Genomic DNA, 18,560 nt, shown 5'->3' with positions numbered 1-18,560 from the left:
CTACAGACAAATTCCCAGTCTCTGCATGGTTACGGTACGATTCGAACCCAGGACCTCGTGACTACTACTAATCTTGAACTCTTAACAACTATGCCAAAGGGGATGGTGTTTTTATATGAAATATTTGAACAGGGAGTGTCATGTTTTGGAGATCAGAAATTGAGGAAGGGTCACCATTTAGCACAACGGCCATAAATAATGCGAAGTTAGTTTTAAAAAATGAGTCAAATTGAAAATAAACATTGAAAATAAACATTGTCCCTCCTCTAATTAAATTTCCATCTTCTAATATATGGCCATCTCCCGAGGACTGATCCAGTCCTTAATTCCCCCCCCCCCCCCGAGTCTCCACGATGTAATTTATTGAAGGCTCTCTAATTAACTTGTGAAATATGAAAGGTTATAGATTTTAGTTATAAATGTATTACATGTTGTGTCACATGGCCTTGGAGTACAGCTGGTAACTCTCTGTCAGTATTTTTTTTACGCTTGTAGGTTGTATTGAAATATAACAAGAAAAACATAGCTTTCGTACCAGGGCGTCTCTGTGGCGCAATCGGTTAGCGCGTTCGGCTGTTAACCGAAAGGTTGGTGGTTCAAGCCCACCCAGGGACGTTTCATTTTTAGTCACAACAACCGAATTAAGAAAACATTGATCAAACTGTGACATGAAAACATACTACTGAACACTTTTGCCACAAAACAATACATGATATTTTTTTTATACCATCGTCTACATTTCGTGGTTGAAATGATGCTGCAATAATAAACTAACCCTCATTATCATATCTAGTACATAATTAATGACTACTAAAACGTCAATTTGTGTCGTCATAGCCGACCCTTGGTCAATGCTCAATGATAGGTGGCGCTGTACATTATTAACCTAATACAGTTCTAGACTTTGACGAAGACCCAACTTCTATAACTATAATATAGCTTCTTTGGGAGATGTTGTCTTCGGGAAGTGTCTCATTTGAATTATCAGTTAAAACCCAATATTAGGTATTTTGCACGAATTCATTCTTTTTCAATAAATATAATGATGAAATTGTACAAAATGTGGGATTTTTACAGTTCGTTCCACAGGGCGCTCAGGTTTATGTTTACGAAAACAAACAAACAAACAAACAAATACATAAACAAACAAAGCTAAGCAAACAAACAATTAAATACTGGCAAACATCAACAAATATGGTAATAATTATAAAACAGTACCAACAATGTCAAAGTTTACACTGAGCTGTTGGTAATATTTGTTTATATATTTGTTTACTGTTGCTTGTTTGTTTTCGTAAATACAACCTCAAACAAGTTCTTAGTGGTCTGAAACATAACTAACTCAGCCTTGAACTAAGCCCTGCCTGAGCGCCATTTAGGCGCTACATCGCCCTCGGCGGCTGTTCTCTCGATCTCAGATCATGCAGATATAGATCACCACATCGTGTGTAGACTGTGAGGGCGTCATCACATCGCGGGTTGTCACTAGATAGCACTGCACTCTTTTGAGGACATGGCTCTATGACCTTCTCAGCCCACACATACACAAGATGAGTCCAACAGTTCAGTGTTGCACAACCGATTGACACCACATTTTCTGTGGAACTATCCACCCCACATATTCAGTTCACACGGCTTTTGTTACAAGGAGGCATTCACACTGAGTCAAAAAGGACTGAGAAAAATATCAGCATCACTGAACAGTGAAAGGTGAGTGACGTAAACCATGATGTGTATTTTAGCACTGTAGCGATCGTTTTGCTATTTGAAGGCTTACTGTGTTGCTTTGGTGATCAGTATGTTATGGTGTTATACATTTTTTTTTTGCAATTTAGGCCGACTGTATCAGTACACGTGTTAATTAATATCACGACCGTGTATTGTCAGGATGGAAGCAGGAAGGTTTCCATTCGACGTAGGTCACAGAACATGCAATGATATACCGGCGTTTATACGTATCAATTGAAGACACCTTGACCTAATGTTACTGTAGTAATTACTAGTATTGCCGTACCGTTCTATTCGATAAATGTTATGAAGGTACATACAAAACGGCGAGTAACTGTTCGTCAGCTTTGCTAGGACAAACACAGTGTATCATTTAGGAACTGAAAGGAACAGACAATATTACATATGTAAAACATAATTGACGAGTTTTAGGGTTTATGCTGGGGTTTATGTCATGGTTTGTCGGGTGTATTTAAAACGTGTGACAGCTAGATTGTACGAACAGTACAAAGTAAAATAAACCCGTATTTCCAAATCAAAATCTATGGTGCAATCCCAGGTTGACTCACACTACTGTGTTATCTTATCAGTTGACTCACAGAGATTACAGAGAATCAGTGCATAGGATACTTCTTCTTGTTTAGGGGGAGGGGCAACTGTAACCATATGGGCACATGGGCATTTCAATATGTAAATACCCCTATGAATTTGTACAGACATAGATACTAGCAAATCATTAATCTTAGACTAAAGGGTTGGAAGAGTTATATTTTTTACAGAAATATGGTATGATGACAGTGAATGAATGAAATGAATGAATGGATGGATGAGTGAATGAATGGATGAATGAATGAATGAATGGATGAACGAATGAATGATTGAATGCAGACATCGATTGATAGATTGACTGACGACAGACAAAGGACAGTATCACAATTTAGTGCCTGCTCAAGGGTTGACACTCTATCAAAACATTTTGGTGAAGAGGGCCATCCCAAGGGCAGGCATTAAATTATTACCAAGCACATGTATAACATATTACACCAGCCAGTCATTCACATGTCCACTTATTGTTCAAAATCATTCATCATCGATAGAAAAGTTTCCCTTTCATGGTGCATTTACAAATTGTGAATGAATAACCATTGACAGAGGACATGGTGTTATTTGTAGGAGCTTTAGTGACCCTACAGCTCATTTGTAATTATATTTATTCGACTTCTGCTTCTTACTGTAGTAACCTTGTCATGTTGAGCATGCAACAGTAGAAATTATCACTGTTGTGATGCGCAGAATTTACACCAGTCTAAATAACTCCAGCGAGCAATAGTTCCAGGCAATATCACCGCACGGGGAATAGTCTATATAAAGGTCATGTGATTCAATTCTGACCAATTACAGCTTGTATAAGAATTTCTGAGGTGTAATAAAATATATTAAAAGACTGATTGATTGACTAAGCCATTAATTAATTACGTGATTGAATGAGTGATTAATTGACAGAACCATAATTTATGTGACAAATTAATTAATTAATTGATTGATTGATTGATTGATTGACAAACCTATAATTTAGTGGTCATAGAGTGACTGACCAATTAATTAATTAATTGATCAATAATTGATTGACAAACCAATTAATTGATTGACTGAAAGATCCCTTATTTAGTAATTGAGGGACTGATTGACAGAACAGTTAATTAATTGATTGAGTGATTGATTGACAAACCCATTATTTATTGAATGATTGACAAACCAATTCAATTAATTGATTGACTGACAGATTACTTTAGTAATTGAGGGCCAGATTAATTGACAGAACAATTAATTGATGGACAGATTACTTGACAAAGCCATAATTTCTGGAGTGGTTGGTTGATTGATTTATTGGTTTATCAAACTGATTCAACTAAATTGGTTCAAACCAATGTTTGTGTATGTTGCGACAGTAGGAACAATTTCGATTAAATTTCAAATTCGACATTCTGGGTAGGAACAAAGCAAGCAATGTGTAACTGCTTTATTTGTGTTATTAGTATAATCAGGTACTAGGATGACTTGCAAATTGATATAGATAGGTATCAGTCAGATTTGTTTACATTAGATACATTCTAAACTGTTAAAGTTTTACAGTGCCTATATTATCATCAGCTGTTGAATAGTCATATGGTAATAATTAAACAAGACAATTTGTCACATGACTCATACCATACCAGGTATAACAAGTTTGAGGTCAGTATAACGTATGATATATGATAAAGATAATATTAGATTTATTGGGTATTGATATTGTATTTTTGAAGTCCTGGCAACAAACACTAACTGGTGGACACCCTGTGTTTTATGTGTACATTATGATAGATTTGATGTGATATCATTATCAGTCAGATATGACACTCACAGTCAGATAAGGAATGACCTGGATCTCTAAAGTTCTGTATGTTAAGTCAATTCATTGAGATTGTCTGAAGTGCACTGACCCTGTATGATGTATGGTCATAGACATTAGAATGATAGGATGACCATTTTATGTGATATTGTTCAGGGGAGGGAGGAAGGGAGGGAGGGAGGGAGGGGGGGGGGAGGGAGGGAGGGAGGGAGGGAGGGAGAGAGAGAGAGAGAGAGACAGACAGACAGAGACAGAGACAGAGAGACAGACAGAGAGAGCCAGAGAGAGAGAGAGAGCCAGAGAGAGAGAGAGAGAGAGAGAGAGAGCCAGAGAGAGAGAGAGAGCCAGCCAGCCAGCCAGCCAGCCAGCCAGCCAGCGGGGGAGAGAGTGGTGTCAAATAAAAATCTGTCAATTTACACCAAAATACATGTTACAATTTGGAAATCACAATATGTGTACAATCATCATTATCACCTTCCTCACCACCACCACCACCATGATCATCATCATATTTTTAATAAACTTTGATGTTCTTTTTTCTTTCTTTTATTTCCCTAGAAAGCCTGCTGTAGGAGTATAGTGGTACACTGCCACCAACCAGCCATCTCAGTGGCCAGTTTTCAACTCTAAATTTATTCTTATATTGTGACACAAAGTGTAAAATTGTTCCCCTTTATCCGTACGAAGCTCAAACTTCTCAACTTTATATTTGTATAAAGTACTTAATAAGACATAGAAGTCTACATCAACATTTAAAAAAAAAATATTTGACAAAGCAAGTACAAGAACCGATAATTTACAGGCGTCGTGTCAATCATGGAGAATTATTCCGACACAAATGAATATGGAAGTATTCAGACTGAACATAAAGATCCCGATGAGAAAAAATCTGGGATAACAAAAATACAGAAGTTGACGTTAGTCAGTGTTGCTCTGGCTAACTTAGCAGACTTTACAAGTTTTAGTATCATGGCACCATTCTTTCCTATTGAGGTAAGGATAATCACTTTATAGGTTATTTCTTAGACTGAAGGATTCATTATTGTTTATGCTTCACACGATTGCTAACAGGGGAACACCACTCCAGAAATTGAAGTGATTTTCATACACTTGGGTTCTGGAGAGTCATTTCATGATTTTACATCACCTACAATTACGTACAATTTCAGAGAAACATCAAGTTGATCTTGTGCATTTATATGGTAATTTTACCATGGGCTGTTGCATTGTGGGAGTCTGCAGAAATTATATATTCAAATTGCACATTGAATATTCATGACATATTGTTTACACTGAAGTATAGGCAAATTTCAGACATACTATTTCTGTAAATGTAACTTTATTTTCATTGTTATTTTTTTTCAGGCTACTAAGATGGGTGCTTCTGATACGATAATTGGTCTTATCTTTGGCGGATTTGCACTAGTGATGTTTATATCATCTCCAATTTTAGGAAAATTTGTAAGTACACTCAATTTGATCGCAACATCATGTACACTAAAAAAAAAGTTGCTGGAGAGAGTTTCAAGGGAACATTGAAGAAAGTGTTTTGAGTCTTCACAAGAACCACATTTTACAAAAGAGTTTAGAATTAAAATTAGATCTATACAATGTACCTACATTCTTGAATTCCAGTGCGTTACTTTTCTGCTGGGACAGTAAAAAATTAGACACATGTAGGTGTTGACGTGATTGATCATGAGGGCAACATGATATGTCTGTTTCCATGAGGGAGTGTCAGTTTTGGGGTGACCCACTTGCCTGAGAGAGACTGGCAAATATTGTATTAGTAAGTTCAATCAGAATGTGTCCTGTAACACACAACATCATTTCCTTCATTTTTATGCCTTCCTGTTATACCGTGATCGCATGTCATGCGCAACACACTCCATAGGTGTACCTTCCAATAACAGTGAAGGGTGTCCCTCAAACAACATCTTATCCAAAATAAATAATGAATTTGTCCTTTTTAGACACAAGGGTGGCATTGTCTTCAGAATATTTTAAAAAACTTATGGAGTTTCTATGCCAGACTTTGCAGTATACCATATTCGTCTGCTGTGAAAACATGTATGCACGGACAGTTGAAATTATGAATCACTAGTCATTTTTGATGATTGTCCGTACAGACGTCACTTTGAGAAACTGTTGTCTCGTGATGTCATTTTAGGTTGCATAGCCTAATAAAAATGATAAATACCAAGTGATTGTGTATTTTGTATGAATCGACACATTTCTCAGAAATTCTCGGTAATTCAAGCTAAGTAGTTTATTTATAAATTCAGAGTATCAGCAAGGCATCCACCATTCCAAAATTTTACTGAGCAAATCAAGCAGTTGTACAAGATTGAAAACTAAGGTGCCATTACAAAGAACAGACAGACTAAATTTCAAAAGAGATGATCACTTCTGACAAACTTGAGGAAAGTATTTTGACTGGGTTGCAACAGTTTTTATTACATTTTCTTTTTTTCCGCTCTGTATGGTCAGCGTGTTTTGTGCTTTATGTTTGCTGAGTTGTCTCCCTCCTTTTGCTTTGTCTTTGTATAGTTAAATAAATATTATTAAAGAAAAAAAGAAAAAAGGTGATTGTATATTGACAAGTCAGAACATGGTAAACAGACTTGGTGTGTTACAACTGCGTGTGTTTTACCATTGCTGCAAGGAGGCATGTAATGTTGCAATAGGATAACCCATATAGATTCCAACTTCCCGCACTGTTTAAATTATTTTCTGAAAAGTTGACTGACTATGTGAGACTTTGATCAACACAATGGAGAAGTAGGCTATGTGTGCTGACAATGGCCATCGTATGCTATCATTTATTTATCTGTAGCTATGTACTTTGGTTGGTTGCCTTTCTTCTACCATGTTAGTACAATGTACAAAATTAAAAAAACACAAAATAACCTGAAAAAAGGTCAATGTATACATAGGGAAGAGGAATGTGTGCTGTCTGTGATGTGAAAAACAGGTGAATAAAAGATAGTTATGCCATAGGCCCTTTCATGTAGGGTCTAAAGTTATGCATATACCTGAGTTATGTAAGGGTACCTAAAACATTCAACTGAGACCATGAACTGAGAGTCGCAGTTTGCCAAAAAATAGCCATCTGAGATCAGTGTCAGAGGGCAAAAAAAATGGCCATCTGAGACCAGGCTCAGTTTGCCAGTCTCAGCTGGCAAAAAAAAACAGTCTAGCTTATAGTACCACCCTACTTACTACATTGACACTGTAGATGGTAACACACTATGCACCTCAGAAATAAAAGCCTTTGAAAGCCTACTCTGCATATAAAGAGGGGCTGAATACGATGATACTTATTTGTGCTACATGACGTAATTGATCATGTAACACACTCACAGAGCTCATAGAGTGTCTATGAAACTGCCATTTTAGAGAGTATTACAGATTTTTTATCTCCTAATGTTGGACTATATATACCCAGGTATTATGAATATATTACAGGAAAGAAATCTGTCACTGTATTTGTGAAAATGTTGACTTGATACATGTTGGAAGTGTGGAAAGACTATTGAAATATAACTGTTCAATGCCAGATGACAATTGTAATGTCTCTTAAAGTATTCATCAACATTAACATTATATAGTTTATTGGAGGTTTTATGTAGATAGTTTCACTTGAGTAAAAAGTTGATATAAACTCAGTAACCCTGTTAGAAAATAACTTGAAACACTAAGTTTTGGGTGATTTGAGACATTTTTAATTTTTCAAATGAAGTTGGTTTTCCAGTCACGTTCTTCCTTATATGGTACATTATGCATTATTTTATTGGTGGCTTTAATGGTACTGTGTTTCTCGTATCAGAGTTTTGAATTTCCATGACAAAATTGAAATTCAAAAGCGATACTCAAAAATAACAAACTTACCTTGCCTTGTGATCTCTGTGACAGCTTCTAATCAACAATTCTAAATTTTGATATTTTCAGCTACCACAAATAGGAGCCAAGTTTATGTTTCTCTCTGGTTCATTCACTTGTGGATGTTGTGCAATAATATTTGGGTAAGTTCTCACATTATGATATAGCTTTCATATTGATCTCTACAAGATAGCATATTCTGGTGTATCATAAAGACAAAAGATTGTATATGTTGGCCACTTGGAGTGCTAAACAGAGTCATTCTGTACAGTAGTTGAATCCTAAGTACTATAACAAAAGTTACTGTCAATCTCTATTACTCCAAATTATTTTGTCATTTTTTTTGGATGATGTAACATTTAGGTATTCATGTAGTTCTTTTATCTGGAATGTGGACCTGTTGCCAGTTCCAGGATGCATCGTATGTCTTACCATAGAACACCATGTAGTTCTATTGCGCTTGGGGTTTGCACACACTACTTGGGGAGACACTACTTGGGGAGATGATTGTCACCTGACTATACTCTGGGTTTAGAAGTAAAATTGTTTTCTGTCATTGATGGTGTTTAGTCTTTGTTCAATAAAATCAATCATAGTTAAAGAGGGGAACATGTTTTTCCACCTTTTCACAATGAAAATGTTATTTCAAATGTAACGTGAGCACGTAAATGTAACAACATATACAACATTGTCTCATGCAATGCATCTTGGATCCAGAAAATTGACTATTTGGTGAATGGATCAAGTGGCATGTATGTTGACAATTGTAATCCTCATTTTTAACCCCTAATCTGGTATCTCCTTGCCTTATGCTATGGAAATAGTTTTCAAGTTGGTAGAAGTATACAGAGGTTTCGATACAGGCTAGAATGTGTACGCCTAGGGGAGCATTATCATGCAGGCATACACACAATGCCACGTACACAAGTTGTGTGTAGTTACGCATTCAGAACACAAACACGAAAGACAATGGAATGTGTACATGTCGGTATTTTTGTCATTTTTCCCCACAACAACATACCTAAACGAAAAACTGAATGATTAGTTTACAGTTATGCTTCTGAACTTCAATATAAATATGACATTTAATAGAAGAAAAATGACAAAAACTTAACGTGTATTTACAGTTACGTGTAGACTGCCAGTTTGACATAGCATCGTCTGATACACAACGCGTGGGCTGTTTCGAATCACGTGACCCTGATATGTGCATCTAAACCGCTCTAATATGGTATATTTTAGGCACCCGTTTGTAAAGTAAGCGATGGAAAATATTAATATTTATAGGTTTTTAGCAGGTTTTACATTGTACATGGGTTCATAAAATTAAACACCCAAGTGATCCAAAAATCACGAATTATTCTTTTTGTCAATTTTTACCAGGTTTCTTGACAAATTATCTCCTGGAACCGAGTTTGTAGTGTTCTGTTTTGTGGTAAGATCTGTTGAAGCACTAGGAGCCGCTGCGTCGGGTACTGCAGCCTTCGCTATCATAGCAAGGACATTTCCTGATAATCTAGCAACGACATTTGTAAGTAGCTGTAAACTTGCTACATGATTTAATTTTAAAAAATTGAAACATTTTGATATCTTTCTTTACCAAAAGTGGCACAAGCTGACATTATTAGCATTTATACCGTGCATGAACTGGGTTCAACAAAATATATGTAATTCATACTCTGGTCGTTCTATGTCACGACAACACGCGTCTACATCACTGTTTCTGCTGTGTTTCGAAATATGAGTCAAAATGCCATTACTTTCCTGGATATTTTTTTGATATTACTGGCGATGGTATAATTATATTATGTTACAATAGTTTTCTTCATTCAGCCGGAAAATACTTGTGACCTAAGAGTTGTCACTACTGGTCTAGCGAATCATAGTGACAAGGGCCCCTTAGGTTACTTGTATTTTCCTTGGCTGAACAAAGAAAAATATGTGGAATAATATCTAAGTATTCTTGGTTAAAGACACTAGAGTTGAAGCTATAGATGTACCATCAAAATTGTAGTCGGACCTTTGTCTATAGCATTCAAACATCAATTTTCAATCATGCTTCAATAGCACCAGGCATTGATATGAATTAGCGCCCTCGGAGTTACTCTGAGGTTTCTCTTCCTCCTTTCGTTTTTCCCATGAATGCTAAATTCCATCAGCACTTGTTTACTTGTATGCACTTAGTTTTGTGAACGAGCACTTGTGTAATTTGCCATGTTAATCTTTTAATGACCATTTTTATTATTAGACTTTATTTTGGGCAAAAAGAATGCAACAACACTAAGAACTGGAGAAATAACTTCTTGGTATGAGAGACGATCCTTACTGCTGTATTTAGAGCATATTGTAATAGGTTTTCGTAATATCGTAGACAAAAAGATCCTGTCTTGTTTCTGCATATGTAACCCAAATTCCAACCCTAGTTTGGAGTTCAGGCTACAGAAGTGGAAACAACTGTCAGTGCTGATGTATATCTTTGTATTGTCGTCCTTTTACAGGGTGTACTTGAGATCTTCAGTGGTCTGGGTTTTATGATAGGACCACCATTGGGTGGATATTTGTACTCGGTAAGATACATTTTTTAATACTTTCTTCTAGAAATCCAAGGTTCTCATTGTTAAATACAACCACTTTGTGTTTGTCAAATAGCAAACCATGAATTTTGAATATCTGAGAAACAGAAAAGCAGACGTGCCATTATTTTTATAAATTTTTACAGCATAAGAAAGCAGTAACCTTACTTACACTCATACTTAACTCTCTTTGTTATCATAACACTTTAAGAATGATGGGTCAGTCGATTAAAAATATATTTTTTTTAATGTATAAAAAAATATAAGATGTATATGAGTACATGCTGGTGATATACTGTCATACATAATCATTTTTAAACAGTCTGAATGGACTCAGAAATGAGAATTTTAAGTCAGAATAAACTTTGATTTGTTTTATTAAATTCATGAATTTCAGCAATAAACAAGTTTTCCTTAGATACACACTTTCAGGGTCTACCATTTGACAATCAAAGATGTTGCGATTTTATCTAATCCTACTGTAGAGGTCATCAGTTTTATTATTTTTTTTTAAACCCACCAGATTAGAGAAAATATAAGGGTAAGTCAGGTCATGAGAATCCTAGATTTCAGTAAGGCAATCCTTATTGCAAATTGTGATTTGATATTACTTATATTCTGTCACAGCTTGGAGGATACACCTTGCCATTTGCTGTCCTTGGAGGTTTTACATTGCTAATTGTATTTTTCAACATGCTTATTTTACCCAGCCAAACAGGTATTTACACCAGATTTATTTTCTTCGCATGTTATTTGGCACTTCTATTGCCCCCTTTTGTATGTTAATGTGAAATGTGCCTCAGAAATAAACTCTTTTAAACTTTTGCTGCCAACCTATTCTCAGTTGAAATCAATAAAAAAGACCAAAAAATGTCACTGTATAGTGTTTTTTTTAGTACTAAAAAAGAATATAAAGTTAACTTCAGGACGAGAATGATGCTCAATCTTGACACTGCCACTAAACTTTTGAAGATCAACATAATTGTGCAGATCCCTGCATGATATACGCAATGCAATTTGGTTGTTTTGAATTAGATTCAACTCAAAGAACATTCAAGTTTTTTGACAAGTGGTGCCAAAAATAATTGCCTGCCAAATCTAATATTTATTACTGCTACTAAGCATCAAATGTGTCATTTACCTGATCTAATCATTAAATTAGGCACTAGTCGTTTGAATTTATATTCTTGGCCTAATCCATCAATAATCATTTTGTACGAGAGCCTGATGTTCTTCTATTGTACTAATCTTTATGGCCTGGATAGGGGTTCTGTGGACTGAGGTTGTACGGCAGAAAGCCCTGACTTTAGGAGGGCCCATAACCCATGTTCTGGCCATGAAGTTTTTTTAATCATATACCCTATGTAGTGGTATTGAAACATCATTTGAATAGAATAATCAGATAACTTGGCACTGAAATATCTTTTATTAGCAAAAAGAGATAAATATAGTGAAGAAATTAACAAAGCCAAATCACTGAGTGAACAGATAATGATGAGTGCGCCGTTTGCCATTTTTGGGCAAAGTGTGCCGAGGTGTGATAATGGAAAATTAATGCGCATGCGCTCCATTGAATTACATTGGAATTGATACTGCTAAGCTGATACTGAGTATATGATGTTACTATTGTTGTAACAGTATCTCTTAAAATGATTGATTATAGCCTTTTTGATTTTCAGTTATTACATGTTTTGTTGCTCAATTGTTACTTGTCATATTTGTATCTCCAAATTTTACCTCCCATTTTGTAGATGGCACCAAACCAGAATCTGGTTCTATGATGCAATTACTATCTATACCATCAACATTAGTGACTGGTGCCTGTGTACTAGCTGGGTCAATGGCATTGAGTTTTTTAGACCCTACCTTGGCAAAGCATCTACAAAAGGTAATTTTGTAATTACATGTCAAAGATTTTAGTCTACATGTCAAGATTGTATGGCAAAAACACATCTTGGAGGAACCCTAGGTTTTAGCACAACTGAACCCTAAATTAGTTCAGTAGGGCTATAGGCATCATAAAATGTGTGTGTGTGTGTGTGTGTGTGTGTGTGTGTGTGTGTGTGTGTGTGTGTGTGTGTGTGTTGTGTGTGCAGTGCTCTGTGTGTGTTTGTGTGTGTGTGTGTGTGTGTGTGTGTGTAAATGACTTAAAGTCATCAAAAGCCACCTGACCAATTGCCTTGAGATTTGGTGGAGAAATTACTTTGGTGAGTTTGCATGTCTCGACGAGAAATTGTTCAAATGAAAGCAATCTGATCAGTGCTTTTGAATTTCAAATTCAGATGAACTTTGACAAAAACAAATTTATCATTATTATATATATATAGCCAAAACAAATTATCAGTACAATACTACAATTGATATCTTTTTGTAATTCTTTTTGATTGTCTTTTCAGTATAATCTAGATACAACATCAGTGGGGTTAATGTTTCTCATTATTTCTGCAACGTATACCATTTCAGCCTTTTTCTGGGGTTATATTACAGATAAAAAGGTAAGTCTCTTCTCCAGTAATGAGTATCTTTACTGCTGTAGGTGACTACACAGCCGAATCAGAATCAAAGGTTTTGGTGATGTTAAAATGTTTAGTAGGAAATGTATGTAAACATACCATATATGCTACAGAAGATAATATTTCAATTATATACCTTTTAAAATAACAGATAATATAACACTTAAAGCAAGTGTATATGAAGGGATAAAAGACCATGATTCACATAATATAAAGTAATGTATTCAATTTGAACTTTTGTTCCAAACACAACTTGAAAATTTACCTGAAATTTTTGACTGCACATTCAGTCTTTGTCAATAGATAGACCTACTATTCAGTACACGTGACCTTATGGACACATGGTCTAATAAGGGGTCATAGGTTCACAAGGTCACATGTACGGAATAGTGGGTCAATCTGTTGACAAAGACTGAAGTGTGCAGTCAAAAATTTCAGGTAAAATTTTCAAAGTTGTGTTTGGAACAAAAGTTCAAATTTAATACTATGGTTTACCAACACAGATGAATTTCAATTTGAAGATAAATTAATGTGCTGCATCTTTAAGGTGGAGATGCACAAAAAATCACAATTTTGACCATTTTTTGAGATTATGTGCTCTATTGCCATAATAAATATTTTTCTTTCAACCAGAGAATAGTGATCAGGGTGTAATGTTGTTTGAGAATTTTATATATCAGTTTTATGATTAAATTTTGTTTTTCTTCAGAATGTACCAAAATTACTAATGATCATTGGTAATATTGGAGCAGCTGCAGCATTTCTGTATATGGGTCCATCACCTCTGCTTATGAGTGAAACAAGGTAAATGAAATATTTCATTGAATAATCGAAAATAGATAATTAAAAAGTCAAAATCTGATATGGTAACATGCCCTGTTTTGATCAAGTTCCCTTTCACTAGAAGTGATGAAGATACATTAATTAAAGCATAGACCCTCCAGGGTCTATGAAGTGGCCATATAGAGGAATGAGAAACAAAGGTGTTGGTGACGTTAAAATGTTTAGTAGGAAATGTATGTAAATATATTATATATGGCACAAAATATAATATTTCAGCTACATTGGGTATTTATTTTGGATTTTTAAGTAATCAAACAACTTTACTCTGTTTGTCTACTTGAAAACAAAAACAGTGTGAAATGAAATACCAAGTCCTTATTTGCAATTCAATAATTTGGAAAACATTAAAAAAACTTTAAAATATTTGTTATTGTGTATACAAGAACAAACTTTTAAAAACTTTTTGCATCTGTTTGCAGTTTATTGAGTTACAAACAAGGTCTTGGTATATCTTATTTAAGATTTTTTTTTTTCGAGTAGAGAAACATAGTAAACTTGTTTTATTAAGTAAAAATCCAAAATAAATACCCAATTCTAATCCATATTGCCACTTTAATGTATTATTAATTGGAATGTAATATCAAATAATTCTTATGCAACTAAATTCAGTGTTAGGATCTCATTTAGGATGTTGGTGAGTACATTATGGATTCTACTGTCTGTGAAAACACAACATCCAAGTTTAATACAACAATCTACAGTACATTATATTCTATGAAGCAAATAGAGAAGTAACATGAGACGTGATGAACAAAGAAACACACATGCAATTTACAAACTTCATGGTAATAATTACAAACAAATACATTACCAAACAGACTATCCAACCAACCAAATCCTTCTAGACCCCCTAACTGCACTGCAACACAACCCTACTCCAGCCCACCCTACCAAACCCTATCCAACATATTCTCATCCAGATTGCACCTTACCTCATCCTATCTAATCCAACCAACCTATCCATTAACCTACCCAACCCAACCCAATCAAATCCAACCTATCCCTACCCTACAATACCTATCCCAACCCTATAAGACATGTCCCAACCCTACACGATTCTCCCAACCTATCCCAACCGTACAAGACATGTCCCAAGCCTACATGATTCTCCCAACCTATCCCAACCCTACAAGACATGTCCCAACCCTACACGATTCTCCCAACCTATCCCTACCCTACAAGATTCTCCCAACCTATCCTTACCCTACAAGACCTATCCCAACCTATCCCAACCCTACAAGACATGTCCCAACCCTACAAGATTCTCCCAACCTATCCCTACCCTACAAGATTCTCCCAACCTATCCTTACCCTACAAGACCTATCCCAACCTATCCCAACCCTACAAGACCTATCCCAACCTATAGCGGGAACAGTCTGACAGTTTTCAATGGAAAGTTCTCAGCATCTCAAATTATGTAGCCTCGGTAGAATCTAGGCGAAGGGGAATTTTGATTTTTGATTTCCAATGGGGAAATAACGAATTCAAAACACCCATTCACATTAATTCCAGGCTACAAATTATGCTATTTGTTGTGTACAGTAACTAATTTTAAATAACTCATAATAATCATATTTATTTGTGTATTACATTATTCTTACAGCGGTTTATGGATTATAATTTTAGCCATGGTACTTCTAGGTTTATCTATTGGTTGTTCACTTGTACCAACATTTCATGATTTGATAACTACTGCAAGGTAATGTAACAAAAAAAACCAGACCAACTTTTGTTTTATAGTTATATGTAGATCAGACATTTTAAATGTTACTTTCTTGATTTTTTGGCAATTGCACAATTCAAGTACAGCACTGTTATGCTTAGATGTGATTTGACATATTAAACAATATCTCACACTCATGCCCCCGATCAATCACTCATGATGCTTGACATGAAATATCGCTTCCGATGTGGGATGTTAAATGTCATGATATTCCAATGAAGTGTAAACAGAAAACACCTTTCTGATTGGATAAGGAAATAAAGCTGATCTTCAACGTTGAACTTATCTTCGCATAACTTTACCAAACTGAGACATCTTCCAAGACAGAGAAATTTTGATGAAAATATCCATACCCAAAGGATATTATTTATGATCAAACATTAAATTTAAATGGCAAATTCATAATTATATTATACCAGTATATTGATGGCGCAAATCGAGAGATCTGATTGGTCTAGACATCAAACTAGCACATCTAAAATGAGCGATAATGCACAGTTGGCACATGTCCAAATTTTGATGTTGACTTCGTCTACGAACATTGTAGTCCATGCAGGGATGGGGATGCAAATCAAACCAGAAAATATTGCGTCTTATCTTGTTTCTGACATTTACAATATACTCGTATAATATAATAGCAATAAACCACCCCTGGGAATGGTATACTACTCGGTTTTGACAGTGAAATCAATATATATTTCTTTCACATTGTTCATTTTTTTTAGACTAACAAATTTCTTTATTTTCAGGTGGTATGGAATGCCCGACAATCTAGGAACTTACGGTGTTGTTGCCGGTGTATTTAGTGGATTATTTTCTCTTGGGTAAGTATGTATGCTTTCTTGACTATGCTGTGAGTTGATGGTGGCCAAGTAGTTAAATCACTGCTTGACTTTTACCAGTGTGGTCAAGGGGATCGTGTTCTGGTCGAAGTTTGATTAATTTCCCAAACTGTAAGTAAGAAGAGTGTCGTTCAGTTTGTCTTTACCAAACAACACACGTTTCCCCCAAGTAATCTTGTTTCTCTCGCATTTACACTGAACTCACATGCCTTTCTTTTTTTCAAATTTCAGGAGTTTTGTTGGTCCAACGGCAGGTGGAGCATTGGTTGGAGCTTTAGGTTTCAATTGGGCATCAACAGTGTTTGCTGCACTCTACTTATTTGCTGCATTTGGTCTTATGTTATTCTGTCTGTGGGAGTACCAGTGTGGAAAAGGGTGTGTTTTCAATATGTCATATTCTGGTTACCTTCTTTGGTGCTAATTTACAAGATACTAGAGAGGTTTAGATACACGTTAGAACATGTACGCCTATAGGAGCATTATCGTGCAGGTGTACACGTAATGACGCAAACAAAATTATGTTTATTTAATGTGTTCTGAACACATCTTCTGTCAAGAATGCCAAACACTTGTTTTTAAAATTTGTCCGTATTTTTGCCATTTTTCCTACACCTACACCTTCCAAAACCAAAAACCAAACAATTAGTTTAAAGTTATGCTTCCGAACTTTGATATAAAAAATACAACATTTATTAGAAGAAAAATGAAAAAAAACCTAGAACTTATTTACAGTTATGTGTAGACCACCATTTTGACGTAGCATCCTTTGATACAGAATGGCTGGGTTGCTTCGAATCATGTGACTATGATGCTACACATATAGAACACATGTACATGTAAATATGTCCATCTGGACCTCACTAATGTCACAAGAGGGGACACCATATCAGTGAAAATAATGGCTAAGAGAAACATATGGTCATAGATGCCAATCACATGGCATAAGAACACGCTAAATTTTTGAGTTCATAAAAATGACATCATTTTCAACAAATAAGCTGAACTATTGAAACTAGAATATCTTTGACCTTAATAGCCTTGAAAGATCACCATACTATGTACAGCAGTTTTCTAAGCCTGCAGAACATGACTCTTGTGGCCATCGCTTCCTTGCTTTCACAAACTGTTCAAATTTGAAAAAAATTAGTTGCCAGGTTTGCGTTGTAAATAACTTTGTTATAGCAAAATTCATTGAAGCTGCTTTTAAGACAGAATGAAACTTTGTGTCAGAGTTAATTTTATTTTTGCTCACACTGTATGTACAATTACTTTTTTTCACTGTAACCTCTATATTGTCAATGCACCTTTTTTTAGTTGACTTAAAAGCCCGATGGGCTGGGAGGTATCGTGTTACCTCATGTCACTATAATATAATTACTTACTTACTAACTAACTTACATAAACTGTCCGAATTTGAAATAAAAAAAGTTAACAGGTTTGTGCTGTAAATAACTTTGTTCATTTTGTTTCTATGTAGGAGGAGGGTGCCAACAGAGAAAGCCATTGTTGTAACAAGTACTGCAGATGTTGATGAAGTAAATGATGAAAGATCACCTCTACTAAATGTATAAAATTTTTAACAATAAGTAAAACACTGCAGAGTCTGAAGAAAAAGGTACTCCAGTAAATGATGCACGCTCAGAGTCACCTGACGAAGTGATTTTCATACTATGCAGATTGCTAGAGGTCAGAGCTGGTTGCTGTTGGTAACTAAACTAAATGAAACATTTAAAACCAATTATGTAGAAAGAATCCTATCACAGCAGGTGAACTAGAAATATGAAGTTTATATGTAAGGGCCAATACATAGATAGAGCAATTTGTTGAGAAATTCATTGCATGTGATGAGGCTAGCATCTATGAGTGAGTGCGTAGAAGGAGCAATTAATTGCTGTTTGAGCTGCCATGCTAAATTTTAGCACATGCGTAAACATATAGAGCTTAAAAGGTCGGTTGTAAAGGTCAAGTCTTACCGCAGCAAGTTAAAAGAAAGTTATAAACTTGCTGTCAATAAAATGACTGAAAATTTAAGGACAACTTAGGAACAGTAATAAAACTACATTCAA

General features: G+C 35.4%; 1 protein-coding gene and 1 non-coding gene across 2 annotated transcripts; both read left to right on the top strand.

The window, feature by feature from the left end:
* Positions 1 to 541: 541 nt before the first annotated feature.
* Positions 542 to 615, top strand: Trnan-guu (transfer RNA asparagine (anticodon GUU)). Its single transcript has one exon. It is a non-coding gene; the product is annotated as a tRNA-Asn (tRNA).
* Positions 616 to 4,914: 4,299 nt separating this feature from the next.
* Positions 4,915 to 18,065, top strand: LOC144444339 (MFS-type transporter SLC18B1-like). Its single transcript, XM_078133752.1, has 13 exons — positions 4,915 to 5,110; positions 5,483 to 5,578; positions 8,069 to 8,142; positions 9,383 to 9,530; positions 10,498 to 10,566; positions 11,200 to 11,290; positions 12,324 to 12,460; positions 12,969 to 13,067; positions 13,795 to 13,889; positions 15,533 to 15,628; positions 16,402 to 16,476; positions 16,726 to 16,869; positions 17,972 to 18,065. Exons 1-13 carry the CDS (start codon positions 4,934 to 4,936, stop codon positions 18,063 to 18,065), a joined length of 1,395 nt encoding a protein of 464 aa, XP_077989878.1. The 5' UTR covers positions 4,915 to 4,933.
* Positions 18,066 to 18,560: the final 495 nt, after the last annotated feature.

Source organism: Glandiceps talaboti, chromosome 13 (genome assembly GCF_964340395.1).
Source record: "Glandiceps talaboti chromosome 13, keGlaTala1.1, whole genome shotgun sequence".
Taxonomy (NCBI): Eukaryota; Metazoa; Hemichordata; class Enteropneusta; family Spengelidae; genus Glandiceps; species Glandiceps talaboti.
This window is presented reverse-complemented; position numbering and strand designations above follow the sequence as displayed.